A 12668-nucleotide genomic window follows, 5' to 3' on the forward strand; every position below is an offset into this window, starting at 1 on the left:
TTTGGGAATTTTTTATTTTTTTTAAATTCAAATTTAAATTTTGAATTTTGACCGGTTTCATACCGGACCGAACCGGAACCGGTCCGGACCGGTTTGACCGGTAACGGTCAAATCGGAACCGGTCCGGACCGGCCGGTCAAACCACCGGTCCGGTCAAACCGGACCGCTTACCGACGGTTCGGTTAACCATGCTCACGGCACGCCACCTTCGCCAATCGCTCGTCGTCTCCCCCGCGCCCCGCCACGCCACCATGCGGCGGCAGTAGCAAGTACATACAAGAGAAGAGAGACCCCGACTGGAGACCTTGTTGTCGCCCATCCTCACCCACCACCGGCGACCGTCACCATCATCGCGACGGCATGCTTTTTTTTTTTTTGGTCTCGGATTAGCGCGGGAGCGGGAATTACCTTGTTGTCCCGTTCCACGCGGTGTTTTGTGCCGTGCTGTTAAACAAAGAGGCGGGTGGGCGGGCAGGCGGTGCCCGTCCCCCGCTTCCCTTCCACCTGTTGCGTGCTCCGGGCCTCAAGAAACCGCCGCCGCTGGCCAGCACCACGCCCGCTGCTTTCCCTTCCGCTTCGCCCCCGCCACTACAAGCAGCGCGCGCCCAGGTTGTCCGGCCGGCCGGATTCGTTCCTGTCCGGGGCGCCGCTGTTTCTTCGGGAGGCTTCTGGGGCCTGCGCTCTCAGCACAGGTAAAATTTCCGCCGCCGACTCTTTCTCGCGTGGATGCATCCCTCTGTGTTTTAGTTTGCTGATTCATGTTGGTTGCTGCGATTCAGAGCTTGTGCCGTGTTCCCAATTGTTTGAGCACCCTCCATGCTGAAGAAACTCACAATCTCGTGCCCAACTCTTGCGCAGATCGACTTCGTGCTTGGTGGTGAACGCTGCCGCTGGCCCTGACAACCAAGGTTTCTTCTGCTTCTGGCCGTGATTTCGTTTCCTCGCTCCCGCCGCAGCAAAATTCCAGCTTCTCCATTCCTTTCTCTCTCCTGTTTCTGCTTGTCCTCGCAATCCGGAATGGACTCGTTGGTTCAGCGGTGCGCTTGCGCCTCTGAAAGGAGTTAAGCGTTCCTGCAATCCCGCTCTCTTCAGTCCTTGCACCTTCCTTTCACATAGCCCTTTCAGCCTTTCTGCACCTCTCTGTGATTCATGCCCCAATCTGCGTCAGAACTCGCCATGGACAGTAGTAGGACTGCTAACCTCAAGCCGCTTCTAGTTCTTTCTGTGGCAATCTGGATTGTTGGCACTTGCAATGCTGATTTCACGCCTGCAGACAACTACCTTATCAACTGCGGCTCCACGGTCGACGCGACTGTTGACCAGAGGATTTTCCAGGCAGACAACTCCGGTGCGGTCATATTGACGTCCACCAACAGCACCGCTGCAACCACCACCCCGAATTTGGTCTCGGGTTTCGACAGTGCTATGCTGTATCAGACTGCCAGAATATTCGCCATGTCATCATCCTACGCCTTCAAGCTCAAGAGCCGTGGCCGGCATTTTGTTCGGCTTCACTTTTTTCCTTTCAAATACCAGACCTATGATCTCACCACGGTAAACTTTAAGGTGTCAACGCAAGACGTCGTGCTCCTCGACAATTTCACTGTGTCGAGTAGTTCTTTGCCTGTGTTCAGGGAGTATTCTCTCAACATCACCAGGGACATGCTCATCCTGACATTTGTGCCTCTTGGCAACAGCACACAGGCCTTCATCAATGCTATTGAGGTCATCTCGGTTCCTGATGATCTAATAACTGATTCAGCGCAAACTCTGAACCCTGGTCAGTATCTCGGCCTGTCAGTGCAACCGTTGCAGACATTCTACAGGATCAATGTGGGGGGCCCGAAGGTGACTCCTGACAATGACACGCTCTGGCGAACATGGGCTACTGATCAGAGTTCCTTCTTGAATTCCACTGCCACTAAAGTTGTTAATTTCCCAGGAAAGTTGAATTACCAAGGTGGATTAGCAACACAAGAGGATGCACCAGACAATGTATACAGAACTGCAAGGCAATTGCTTGTGCAGAACAACACCAGCACCATGTCCAATATGACATGGCAATTCGATGTCGACAGTCGGTCAAGCTATCTTATCCGATTCCATTTCTGTGACATAGTGGGCAAGGCTCCGTATCAGCTCTTGTTTGATGTATATGTGGATAGCTCGTCAGTGACGAAAGATCTTGATCTTTCCACTAAGAGTTTTGGTACCTTGGCAGTGCCGTTTTACATGGATGTTGTCTTGCCATCAAGTGACCCATCTGGTAAGTTCAGCGTCAGCATTGGGCCTTCTAGCTTAAAAATTGCGGCACCGGATGGCATCTTGAATGGCCTAGAGATCATGAAGATGAACATTAGTACAGGGTCTGTTGTTGTTGTGGCACCACGGCCAGTGGCAAAGCGTCATCTTGCTGTCATATTGGGCTCTGTTCTTGGAGGTGTTGCTGCTCTCATCATTGGTACTGTTCTCTGCATCTGCTGCAGAAGAAAGAAGAAGCCACGTACACCACTGACAAGCCGGCCCTCAAGTTCTTGGACACCCCTCAATGGTCTTAGCTTCCTTACCACAGGTAGCCGAACAACCAGCAGGACCACTCTTACATCTGGAACTAGCGGTGACACCAGCTACAGGATTCCATTTGTTGTGCTGCAAGATGCGACAAACCACTTTGATGAGCAGATGGTCATTGGAGTTGGAGGCTTTGGGAAGGTCTACAAAGCAGTGATGCAGGATGGCAGCAAACTTGCAGTAAAGCGGGGCAACCAGAAGTCTCACCAAGGATTGAGGGAGTTCCGGACAGAGATTGAACTGCTGTCAGGGCTGCGTCACCGTCATCTTGTGTCACTCATTGGTTACTGCGATGAACACAATGAGATGATCTTGGTGTATGAGTATATGGAGAAAGGTACACTGAAGAGCCATCTGTATGGCAGTGATATGCCGCCTCTCAGCTGGAAGAAAAGGCTGGAAATCTGCATAGGAGCAGCAAGAGGACTCCACTACCTTCACACCGGCTTTGCCAAATCAATCATCCACCGTGACGTCAAGTCAGCAAACATCCTCCTCGATGAAAATCTCCTCGCCAAGGTTTCTGATTTTGGCCTCTCAAAGGTTGGGCCTGAATTCGATCAAACGCATGTCAGCACGGCAGTGAAAGGGAGCTTTGGGTACCTTGATCCTGAGTACTTCCGGAGACAGAAGCTGACTGACAAATCAGATGTGTACTCATTTGGTGTGGTTCTTCTTGAGGTGATCTGTGCGAGGCCGGTTATTGACCCCACTCTTCCAAGGGACATGATTAATCTTGCAGAGTGGGCTATCAAGTGGCAAAAGAGGGGAGAGCTCGATCAGATCATTGACCAGCGCATTGCAGGGGCAGTGAGGCCTGAAGCACTAAGGAAGTTTGGAGAGACGGTGGAGAAATGCCTTGCAGAGTATGGCGTCGAGCGTCCCACAATGGGCGATGTGCTGTGGAACCTGGAGTTTGTGCTGCAGCTGCAGGAGGCTGGCCCAGACATGTTAAACATCGACAGCATGAATCAAATCTCTGAACTCCCTTCAAACGCCAAGAGAGTAGTAAGCTCCCTAGAGCTCAGCACTGCAGATGAAAGCCGCACAGAGATCGACTACTCCGACATGTCGACAAGTAATGCCTTCTCGCAGCTGATCAATGCTGAGGGAAGGTGAGCTCTGAGCTGGACTCAATTGTTCCAAAATCGCTGAAAAATGTTACAAGAACTAGAAGCAGATGCCTCCTCTCCTTTTCTTTTCCTTTCTTTTCTTTTTTAGGGGGAAACAGATGCCTCTTGGTTGACTATACTGTCTATCCATCCCTTCATCCCCTGACATACAACGCCAAGTTCTGAATTGTATTGAAATTTTGCTTGCCCTTGTAATTACTGGTATTCTTTTTTTTTGCGAGTGTAATTACTGGTATTCTTGGAAGTACAAGTCTACTGGAATTTCAGGCTGTTCGTCAAGTAATTTTTCATGTACCCTGTTTATTTTGCTAAATATTATTGTACACTTGTACCTGTTTGCTCACCAGCAGGCCCTGATGTGCCACGATTGTTCAGCAACATGCTTAACATATTCACATGATGGATTAAATACGCTAGTGTCGTGCATAGCTTGCTACCTGCATCTTCATATGCATACAATTGCAGGCTATGGACTCTCGTTCACTAAAACTTGATGTTGGCATATCCTTAGAAGCAAATTGCAAGTTAAGGCAACACGATCATCAAGGTCACAGAAACGTAATTAATTGCAGGCAATATTCTTAACAGAGAACCATATCCGGTCAAGATCCTTCAGATATGACGCCTCGGCAAAACTAGCAGCATTCAGGCGAGCTTCTGTGAGAATTCACAATCCAATCTTCACAAAAGCTACGATTCTTCAGACAATGCCTTGTCATAGTCATCGAAGTTGGAGAGAGTTTGAGAATTCACAACCCCACAGTCTCAAGTTCCGGGTCACTGGCGCTTCTCACGAGCTTCACCCCTACTGGGGCTCCCACCAAGATATGAGCCATTGCGTTCAGCTTGTTCCCTTGGTGGGAGGTTCCTCCTGGGGTTGGGGCTGTAATGGGCACTTCTTGACGCCAACTCTTCACCACGAGCGTTACAGTAATCCCTCCTTGGCGGTGGCGACCTACTGTTAGTGATGAGAACACAGTTAATAATATTGTCGTCAAAGCAAACATCAATGGAAGGAATGGAAAGCACACAGGTTTTTACTTGGAAACTTGTCTACACGTAATATGGCTGTTTATACAAGGCAATAAGTATGATCAATTAATTTAGACATTTGAGGGGCATCAGTTACCAATTAGAATATTAAATCGATATATATCCTTATCATATCAACATAAATACAGTACGAGCGGAACACAACAATTGCAATTTCCCTCGGTAAGCCTTACAATAACATTATACTACCACACTTCACTTTATCCTTAACAAGCACAAGCAACTATGCATGGCGCAACTGCAGCATACAATCACAAGACAATAATGCAACCAGGGGGTTAATGCAATACCTGTAAGTCCAGCTTCGGCCCCTTGCATGACGAGGAGACGGAGACCTTGAGTAGCTTCTGCTTCTCCCTCGGCCCTTTCCATGGTGAGGAGATGGAGACCTTGGGTAGCGTCTTTCTCGCCTGTATTTGTGAACTTCCAAATCAATTGTGCACTAAAAAAGAAGGGCACATGCGAGGCAGCTAGAGAATTCAAGGAAATACTTCAGATCCTTTGGACTGTTCTGGCAGTTTCTTTCTAGATGGCCCATTTCTCCACAGCGGTAGCACCTATCCCTCCAGTCATCAGCTTTGCAATCACGAACCCAGTGCCCATCCATCCCACAGTTATAGCAGCGGCCAGGAGGAGGTCCTCTGCCATATTGACGGACACCTCCTGGACCACGTGGGACCTAGAGAAATCAGCAAACATGTCAATTGGACTAGGGAAGAGATGAAAAAGGGCAGTGAAGTATAAATGAACAGAGCAACCAACAAGTACAGCCAAATAGCCAATTAATAATATCATGTGGGACAGCAATTCAGCAAAGCTCTATTATAGCTCCAAAAACACACAGCAAAGAAAGCATAAAGATAGTGTCACGTGTAGTAAAGAACAAGGATAAACAGCAGCTTACCCCTCTTGCAAACTCAACAACGATGCGACTCCCATCAAATTTTCGGCCATCAAGATCATACCTTGCGTCATCAGCATCCCGCGGATCACTAAACTCCTGCAGGAAATCCAGTAAACCAAAACACACCACTGGCATTAAATATGAACAGCATAATGAACTACTGAGCTAATCTTGCAAATCAAAGGAGTGACGAGATCTACTTACAACAAAGCCAAAGTCCCTCTTCAGATCCACTTTCCGCAGTCTGCAAGAAAGTAAGACCATCAAGACTCAGTAAAGAAAAATGTATCACCAGTCAGCAGTCAAATCAAACACTACTTTGCCATCACTGTAATTTGGATTAAAGAAAATGGCAGAACTTTTTGAAGAGTTTCTAATATCTGCTCAAATCTTTGTGCAACAGACACCAATTCCACCAATGGCAACTCCCACCATCGACACCAGGGTAGGGTGACAGTCCCCCAAAGGCCAAAACCTTCAACAAGATTATTAGTTAAAACTCATAAGAGACTGACATGTGATGGAAAATTGGCGATAGAGAAAGGGAAATGAAAAGCCAAGCAGAAGCGCAACATAATTTCAGACAGCATAGCAATGCAGCAGCATTAAAACAAGAAATACAACACCTAGAAAAACACTACGTAAAACATTTGAAATCACCAGAATCGTCTGGAAAAACTAAAACAAAACCTGAACTTTTGGTCTCCACTTGTGTTAGCATTATGTCACAATGCATAATAAACAATGTGGAGAACATAAGGGGCAGCAGCCTACATAGAAATAACTTCTTTTTAAGAAGAACATATCCAGAAGAACAGAAGGGGTCAAAATTGTGGAGCACTGATGTGGCTACAGAAAACATAATTTCTATTAATAAGAAATATAGATCGTCAATAGGACTGATGTGAAATGTTATACAACTACTTGTACTAACATGCTAGGATTATAATTTCACCAATAATGAACAACTCTGATAGTTCGAAAATCAAGGACGACTATGGTGTACTTACTAATCCGCAGATTGCAATTCATCACTGAATAAACAGCTTAAGACAATTGCTTTGAAGCTTGCAGTAGATTTTTATTTCTATGTGTCGGTGTTCCGTATCACCGGCGTGTAAATTTGTGCGCGCGTCACTGGTCCGGATGGTAATGCAAGGGGAGACACAAGGATATACTAGTTTGGGCTGAATGTCCCTACATCCAGTTCGGGTCGCTCGTGTTCTTGCACTCAGTTTGCAATAGGGGGTTACAAACGGGTGAGAGAGGGAACGAGCTCCCAAGTCTTTGTGTTGTGTGGGTGTGAAAAAGATCGATCCCCCGATCAGGGGCTCGCCCTCTCCCTTTTATAGTCCAAGGGAGAGGGGGTCTGTTACGATAGAGAAAGAAGGTAAAAAGGGAAAAGATAAGGGGGTCGGATGATCCCTGGCCCCCTTTCTTCTGTTGCCAGTCCTAGTGGGCCCTGCTGACGACGACGCGGGATGTCCGTCCCCATCCCTGGTACTGTTCGGGTCGTGGCAGCCAGGGATGGGCGAGCGAACCGCTGATGACGTAGCTGCTCGCAGGGGATGGGCGTTCGGTCACGTTCCCCGTCTCGACGGTCAGCGCGTCCCCCCAGTGCGGACTTCCGGGGGAATGGTTGGGGGAACATCCTCTCCTGGGACAGACTTGTCGCCTCAGCGTCCGTCATGACCTGTACCAGGATGCAGGAGCTAGTGTGACAGGACAGCTCGTGAGGGTCCCTTTTTAACCGGGGGACTCCCCCGTCTCGGGGTCGGTTGGCCGCCACGTGGCGGCGTGGGTTCCTCGTCTGCAGAGGCCAGGCTGAGCGAGGAAAGGACATTGCGGGGGTCGGGCGAGGCGGACCTCTCCCGCAGGGCGGGGGGAGGTCGGGCGAGGCGAACCTCTCCCGCCCCTGGATTTGGTCAGAGCGGAAGGCCCCCTTGAGGGGGGGGGTCCCTGAACAGGCCTTGGGCCTTTTCGCAGAGGTTGGGCCGCCCAGCCACGATTCGGCGCCAGCCGGTTGGACTCTGTTTTGGCCAAGCGCAGTAACCGGCGTTTAGGGACACTGGCCGCTTTTATCCTCATCACTATGACGTGGCTCATTTTAGCAATAATTAAGAAAGAAACTATTTGCAGTTAGTAGGTGTGTCACTTGCAATAAGAGATTTCGAGAAAACAAGTTAAACAAGCAGCACAATTTCATTTCAGGAGCAGCTCCCAATACAATTACATAGTCAAAGTTTAGAAGTATTTTGCTCACCTCCCATATTTGCTGAAAAGGTCCTCAAGATCATGTATCTGAGTATCTGGAGAAATCTGACCCACGTACAACTTGGTGTTACCACCATGTCGACCATAGTGGTCGTACCGATCATTATAATCATAGCGGTCATCGTATCGAGGCATTTTGCTCTGCATGAGGAGAAAATGTCAGGATATAATAACTGCATAGAACATTTTGTCTGACTGATAACAAATGAACATGCATGGACCTGATGGAAGTGACCTCAATTAGTTAGCCTACGTTCCCCTAATCATGCTACTCCTATGGAAGATTCATACACAATGCAGAGGAGTAATTGCTTCTTGAAAAATTTTATTTACTGCATGCCATTTTAGCTGTACTAAAGTTAGCAGTTAGATACATGCTAGGGATGTCACAAAATAAGTTACAAATATTGTGTGAAGCATCCCAGCAACAGGTAATTCAAAGACAAAAATTTTCTCACACAGACATAGCACCAGAAAACTCTTGAACTCTTGTCATTGCAGATGATCCCCGCAACAACAAGACCACAAAATTGTAAGCTGTGATCCGTCCGTCCTAGCATGATCATGAGAAAGGAAAAAAGAAAAGAAAATGCAGCATAAAGACCCCCGACAAATCAAGCCAAAAGCTGTCAATTAGATGATCGGACGGACACACAAAAACAATCTCGTACAACACAGCAACTAATCAGCTATCTGAGTTCAAATGATTCTGGAAACAATAGAGAGACTACATGTGCTGTGAAGTAGAAGCCTAGAACTACTGAAACCATAATCAGCTCTCCACGGATTTCACAGAACCCTAAGATAAAGAGAGAAATCCTTATTTCACACTGCTAAAGTTACTAATTCCGAGCCAATGAAACGGTGCAATTAAAGCCCTAATTTGCGTAACCCCTCTCACACCTAGGCCTCCTACAAGGGAGAATTTTCCCTCCGCCCTAACATGGTCTTGACAGACAACGAAACATGGAAAAGAAAAAAAAAGCAGCATTTTGCACACAAATCAAGCCAAAAAAAATCTCGAATTCCAACACGCGCCCCCTGCCACGACCGTTTGTATGACGCAAATGAACAGGAAAACGATGATCACGCGGCAAATCAAGCCAATAACAACACGCGACAACTAAAAAACCAACCCGCCGGCCCCCAGTGAATGCTAAGAGAAGAATCGAGGGGGCGGGCGGGCGGTACGTATGAACGAACGAGAGCGATCAGCGAAGGCGGAAGGTTCGGGTCGGCGGAGAGCACGCACCTCCCGAGGATGCAAGCGCTGGTGTCGCGGGAACCCTATCCGGCGAGGAGGCGCCGACCTCGGCGACGGCGAGGCAGAGAGAGGGAGGGATACACTGGGCGAAGCGCCCGCGTACCGGGGTTTATGGGACGGGCAAACAGGAGGTGGGGCCGCCTGGAGGACTGGGATCACGGGTCACTGGCTACTGGCTTAATGGGCCCGAGCGACGTTATTTGGTGGGCCTCGGGCTGAAATCTGGCCCAGGAAATCCATGCTGTCCTTTTTTTTTTCTTCTCCTCGAGAAGCCCCGCGCCGGCTCGATCCAGCCGGGATCCTCGTTTTGTACCGTAACGCTCGCGCAAACGAGATCGATAAATTGATTATCCGGTTTCCGGACGCGTTGGATCACAGCGCGGCGGGCGCTGTTGGCAATCTCCCCGTTCTCGCTCGCTCGATCGATGGTGTGCCGACCGCCGACTTCGACGGGTGTTGTGGCTTGCCGGTCACAACACAACCCGACGTTCTGACCGACTATGGTGGTGTGTGACTTGCCGGTCACACACGAGACGAAACGTTCTGACAAAATTGCCGACCTTCCGGTCTGGCTGTATAAAGAAAAAAAGCACACGACACGATGTGCTTAGCCTTTTTTTTTGTTGCAGGTGCCAATCAGAGATGCAATTAGAAGTTACAACTAGCATAACCCAGATCAAGTTACAGTTCAAGGAGATGGAGGAAGAAATGAATCACCAGCGAGGAATTTCTCCAACAAAATACGCGTACATTGATGGATAATGATTTTGTTCGCAACAAGCATTGTTTCCCTTTCTGTATAATAAATAAATGTTTACAACAAACCCTTCTATAAGACGTACATGTATTTTGAATTAAAGACAGAACCTAAGAAATGATTGCACATCGATACATGTATTTAATTCGAATACAGATTATACATCTATATGCTGGTCACGTGGGTCAGCTACAAACAACTGTACAGCTACCTAGATAACTTCTCAAATGATCTATGCTATCCAACAGAGCTTTCCAGAGAGCGCACAACCTAATCTTCAAACAAGGAAGGTGCGTGGAGTAACGACCAAAGCATTTCAGACACCATGCCTCATCGCATCTGTACAGTCATAACCTAATATTCAGAAATACACTGTTTAAGAATTTCCAATCCCAGAGTTTCAGACTTTCAGTTCATGGCGATGCACTTCCCCAGGCGAAAAGGGCCTATTTCAGTCATGTTTCATCATCGCTTTAGCCATTGGGACTAGGGTGTTTCGCTTTCTTCCTTGGCCGTGGTAGGGGGCTCATAGGGCTGGGACTTCTTGACTGGAACCCTTCACCACCAGCACGGTATTCCCTCCTGAGAGATTGCAAACGCCGATTGTGTTAATGAGAAAAACAAAGTTAATAACAATACGTTGCTACAAAAGCAGACACTATCAGAAAGGAACGGAAAGCACACAGCTTCACGTGCTATGCATTATACAAAATAATTCAGCATCTGTTTTTTTTTCTTGTCTTTTTGCAGGCAAGATTTTTACTTGGAAACTCGTGTTTCAGTTTTTAACAGGTAACATGTGCAGCCAATCAATATAAATACTAACATGTATAGTCAGTCTAAGTATTTTCTTACCACATCAACATATATAGCACAAGTGGAGGTGGGGCACAATTATGGCAATTTCCCTCTTTCTAGAAACATTATATTACCGGACTTCACTTTCATCCTCAGCAAGCACAAGAAACTAAGCATAGCCCAATTGCAAAACATAATCACAAGATTATCCTTCAAACATGGTTCAACAGAAGACCTGTAACTCCTACTGCGGCTCCTTCTGTAACTCCATATTTGGCCCCTCTCATTATGAGGAGATGGGGACCTTGAGTAGGTTCTGCCTTGCCTGTATTTGTGAAACTTACTGATCAAAATGTGTGCCGAAAAAAAGAGGGAAAATGCAGCCTATTGAATTCAAGGAAATACCCGAGATCACTATAACTGTTCTGGTAGTTTTTGCTGACATGGCCCTTTTCTCCACATGGGTATCTCCTATCTTTCCAGTCACCAGCTTTGCAATCATGAGACTGGTGCTCATATGTCCCACAGTTATAGCAGCGGATAGGAGCGGGGCCTCCTGGACCGCTCTCAACATATGGTATTTTCCTCCAGTCAGCCAACAATATTTTCGCTGTTTGGTTTCTCCAGCTAGCTAACAGTATTTTCCTCTCACACAGCTCCAGCACCAGCCTCCAGTCACCAGCCAGCCAACAGTATTTTTCTCTCACACTACTCCAGCACCAGCACAGCGAGTGGTAGTACATAAAAAAAGAAGTGAGTCTACCACTCGCGTAATCGTGGTGGACGGGTGGCCAGGGACTCGGCTCCCGGTGACGGTGAGGTCGCGACGCCGTCCTGACGGCCGACGTCGAGCTTGAGCAGAGCAGGAACGGAGGGGCTAGGACAAGTAGACGCAAGCGCCCAGAGATCTAAACTTATCTCTAAACGTAACTTCCATTAGATGTCCAGTACACAAGATATAAGCTACAAGTTACAACCGACCACTAATACAAATTCAAATAACACACGAAGCAACTATCAGAACGTGCACGCTCCCTTGTCCTTCTCTCTCAGCCACGACGTCTTCGCTCATGTACTCTTCCAACCATAACATCTCTCCCTCCCTCGGGAAACAGCTCGTCCTCGAGCTGGAAATCCGGAAGTGATGTACGGAAGTCGTTGACCGGTTTCCACGTTGATTCCGCATTCGAGAGTCCATTCCATTGGACGAGGATGTGCCAGAGCAAGCGATCTGTGGATGGGATGTCCCATCTTATAGAGTCAATTCCCTTCCAAAGGACACGCCTGCCTTGATGCCAAAAGGCCATGCACAAATCATCAAAGTCCCAAAGGATTGACCCCAATGTGCGAAGGAATGACACCCCTAGGACCATGTCATAGCAGTGTAAGGGTATTGTGTAGTAATCAACCGTGAAGTACTCCACTCCAATGCGTAACGCGACATCTTTTGCAAGGCCACGGCAAGGAACACGGTGACCATTGGCCACAGTAAGATAGGCGCCACGGCTGTCGTGGAAGCATAATCCAACATGTTGAGCTGCTGGCCTGCTGATAAAGTTGTGAGTGGACCCTGAGTCAAGCAAGGCAGTGAACTGATGATTGCCTATACCCACTTTGATTTGCATTGTATCTGTTGTGCGGATGCCAGTAATGGCATGAAGGGAGAGGAGTGGAGGAAGGTCATTAGCACTGTTGTCCTCTTTTTCATGTGACTGAACTGACTCATCAAAGTCTGACACTTCCACAGGCAATGATTCTGAGCTGATGGAATGAAGTCGACCAGTGGGTTTAATATCCCACCGCGTAGACCCAATGCCCTTCCAAAGAATTCGCTGGCCGTGATGCCAAAAGGCCATGCAGAGATCATCAAAGTCCCACAAGATGGAACCTAGAGTGCGCAAGAATGGTACTCCT

At 47.8% G+C, this 12668-nt stretch overlaps 2 protein-coding genes across 7 annotated transcripts; one reads left to right on the forward strand and one right to left on the reverse strand.

Annotated features, from left to right (window-relative positions):
• Nucleotides 1-208: 208 nt before the first annotated feature.
• LOC120697524 (probable receptor-like protein kinase At5g59700) lies at nucleotides 209-3998 on the forward strand. Its single transcript, XM_039980783.1, has 2 exons — nucleotides 209-692; nucleotides 859-3998. The coding sequence occupies exon 2, from the start codon at nucleotides 1150-1152 to the stop codon at nucleotides 3688-3690; it is 2541 nt and encodes an 846-aa protein (XP_039836717.1). The 5' UTR covers nucleotides 209-692; nucleotides 859-1149; the 3' UTR covers nucleotides 3691-3998.
• Nucleotides 3974-9325, reverse strand: LOC120697525 (serine/arginine-rich splicing factor RS2Z33-like). 6 transcript variants are annotated; one of them, XM_039980786.1, is made up of 7 exons: nucleotides 9188-9321; nucleotides 7925-8076; nucleotides 5866-5905; nucleotides 5662-5757; nucleotides 5249-5436; nucleotides 5048-5167; nucleotides 3974-4662 (listed from the first exon to the last, which is right to left on the reverse strand). In XM_039980786.1, the coding sequence occupies exons 2-7, from the start codon at nucleotides 8068-8070 to the stop codon at nucleotides 4482-4484; spliced, it is 771 nt and encodes a 256-aa protein (XP_039836720.1). In that variant the 5' UTR covers nucleotides 8071-8076; nucleotides 9188-9321; the 3' UTR covers nucleotides 3974-4481. The 6 variants fall into 6 exon arrangements, 5 of the variants coding, with proteins under 5 accessions (XP_039836720.1, XP_039836722.1, XP_039836719.1 ...); XR_005684519.1 differs by lacking the exon at nucleotides 9188-9321 and having other exon boundaries at nucleotides 5249-5420; nucleotides 5866-6136; nucleotides 7925-9181; XM_039980788.1 differs by lacking the exon at nucleotides 7925-8076 and having other exon boundaries at nucleotides 5866-6136; nucleotides 9188-9325.
• Between the last annotated feature and the right edge of the window lie 3343 nt (nucleotides 9326-12668).

This window comes from Panicum virgatum, chromosome 3K (assembly GCF_016808335.1).
Source record: "Panicum virgatum strain AP13 chromosome 3K, P.virgatum_v5, whole genome shotgun sequence".
NCBI classification, from domain to species: domain Eukaryota; kingdom Viridiplantae; phylum Streptophyta; class Magnoliopsida; order Poales; family Poaceae; genus Panicum; species Panicum virgatum.

Coding starts and splice junctions, on each gene's coding strand:
- LOC120697524 (XM_039980783.1), top strand. CDS start 1,150: ATGCCCCAATCTGCGTCAGAACTCGCCATGGACAGTAGTAGGACTGCT.
- LOC120697525 (XM_039980784.1), bottom strand. CDS start 8,082: ATGCAGAGCAAAATGCCTCGATACGATGACCGCTATGATTATAATGAT. Junction 5,906..7,924: donor CTTTTCAGCAAATATGGGAG/GTGAGCAAAATA, acceptor ACTTTCTTGCAG/ACTGCGGAAAGTGGATCTGA. Junction 4,663..5,047: donor GGCCGAAGCTGGACTTACAG/GTATTGCATTAA, acceptor CATCACTAACAG/TAGGTCGCCACCGCCAAGGA.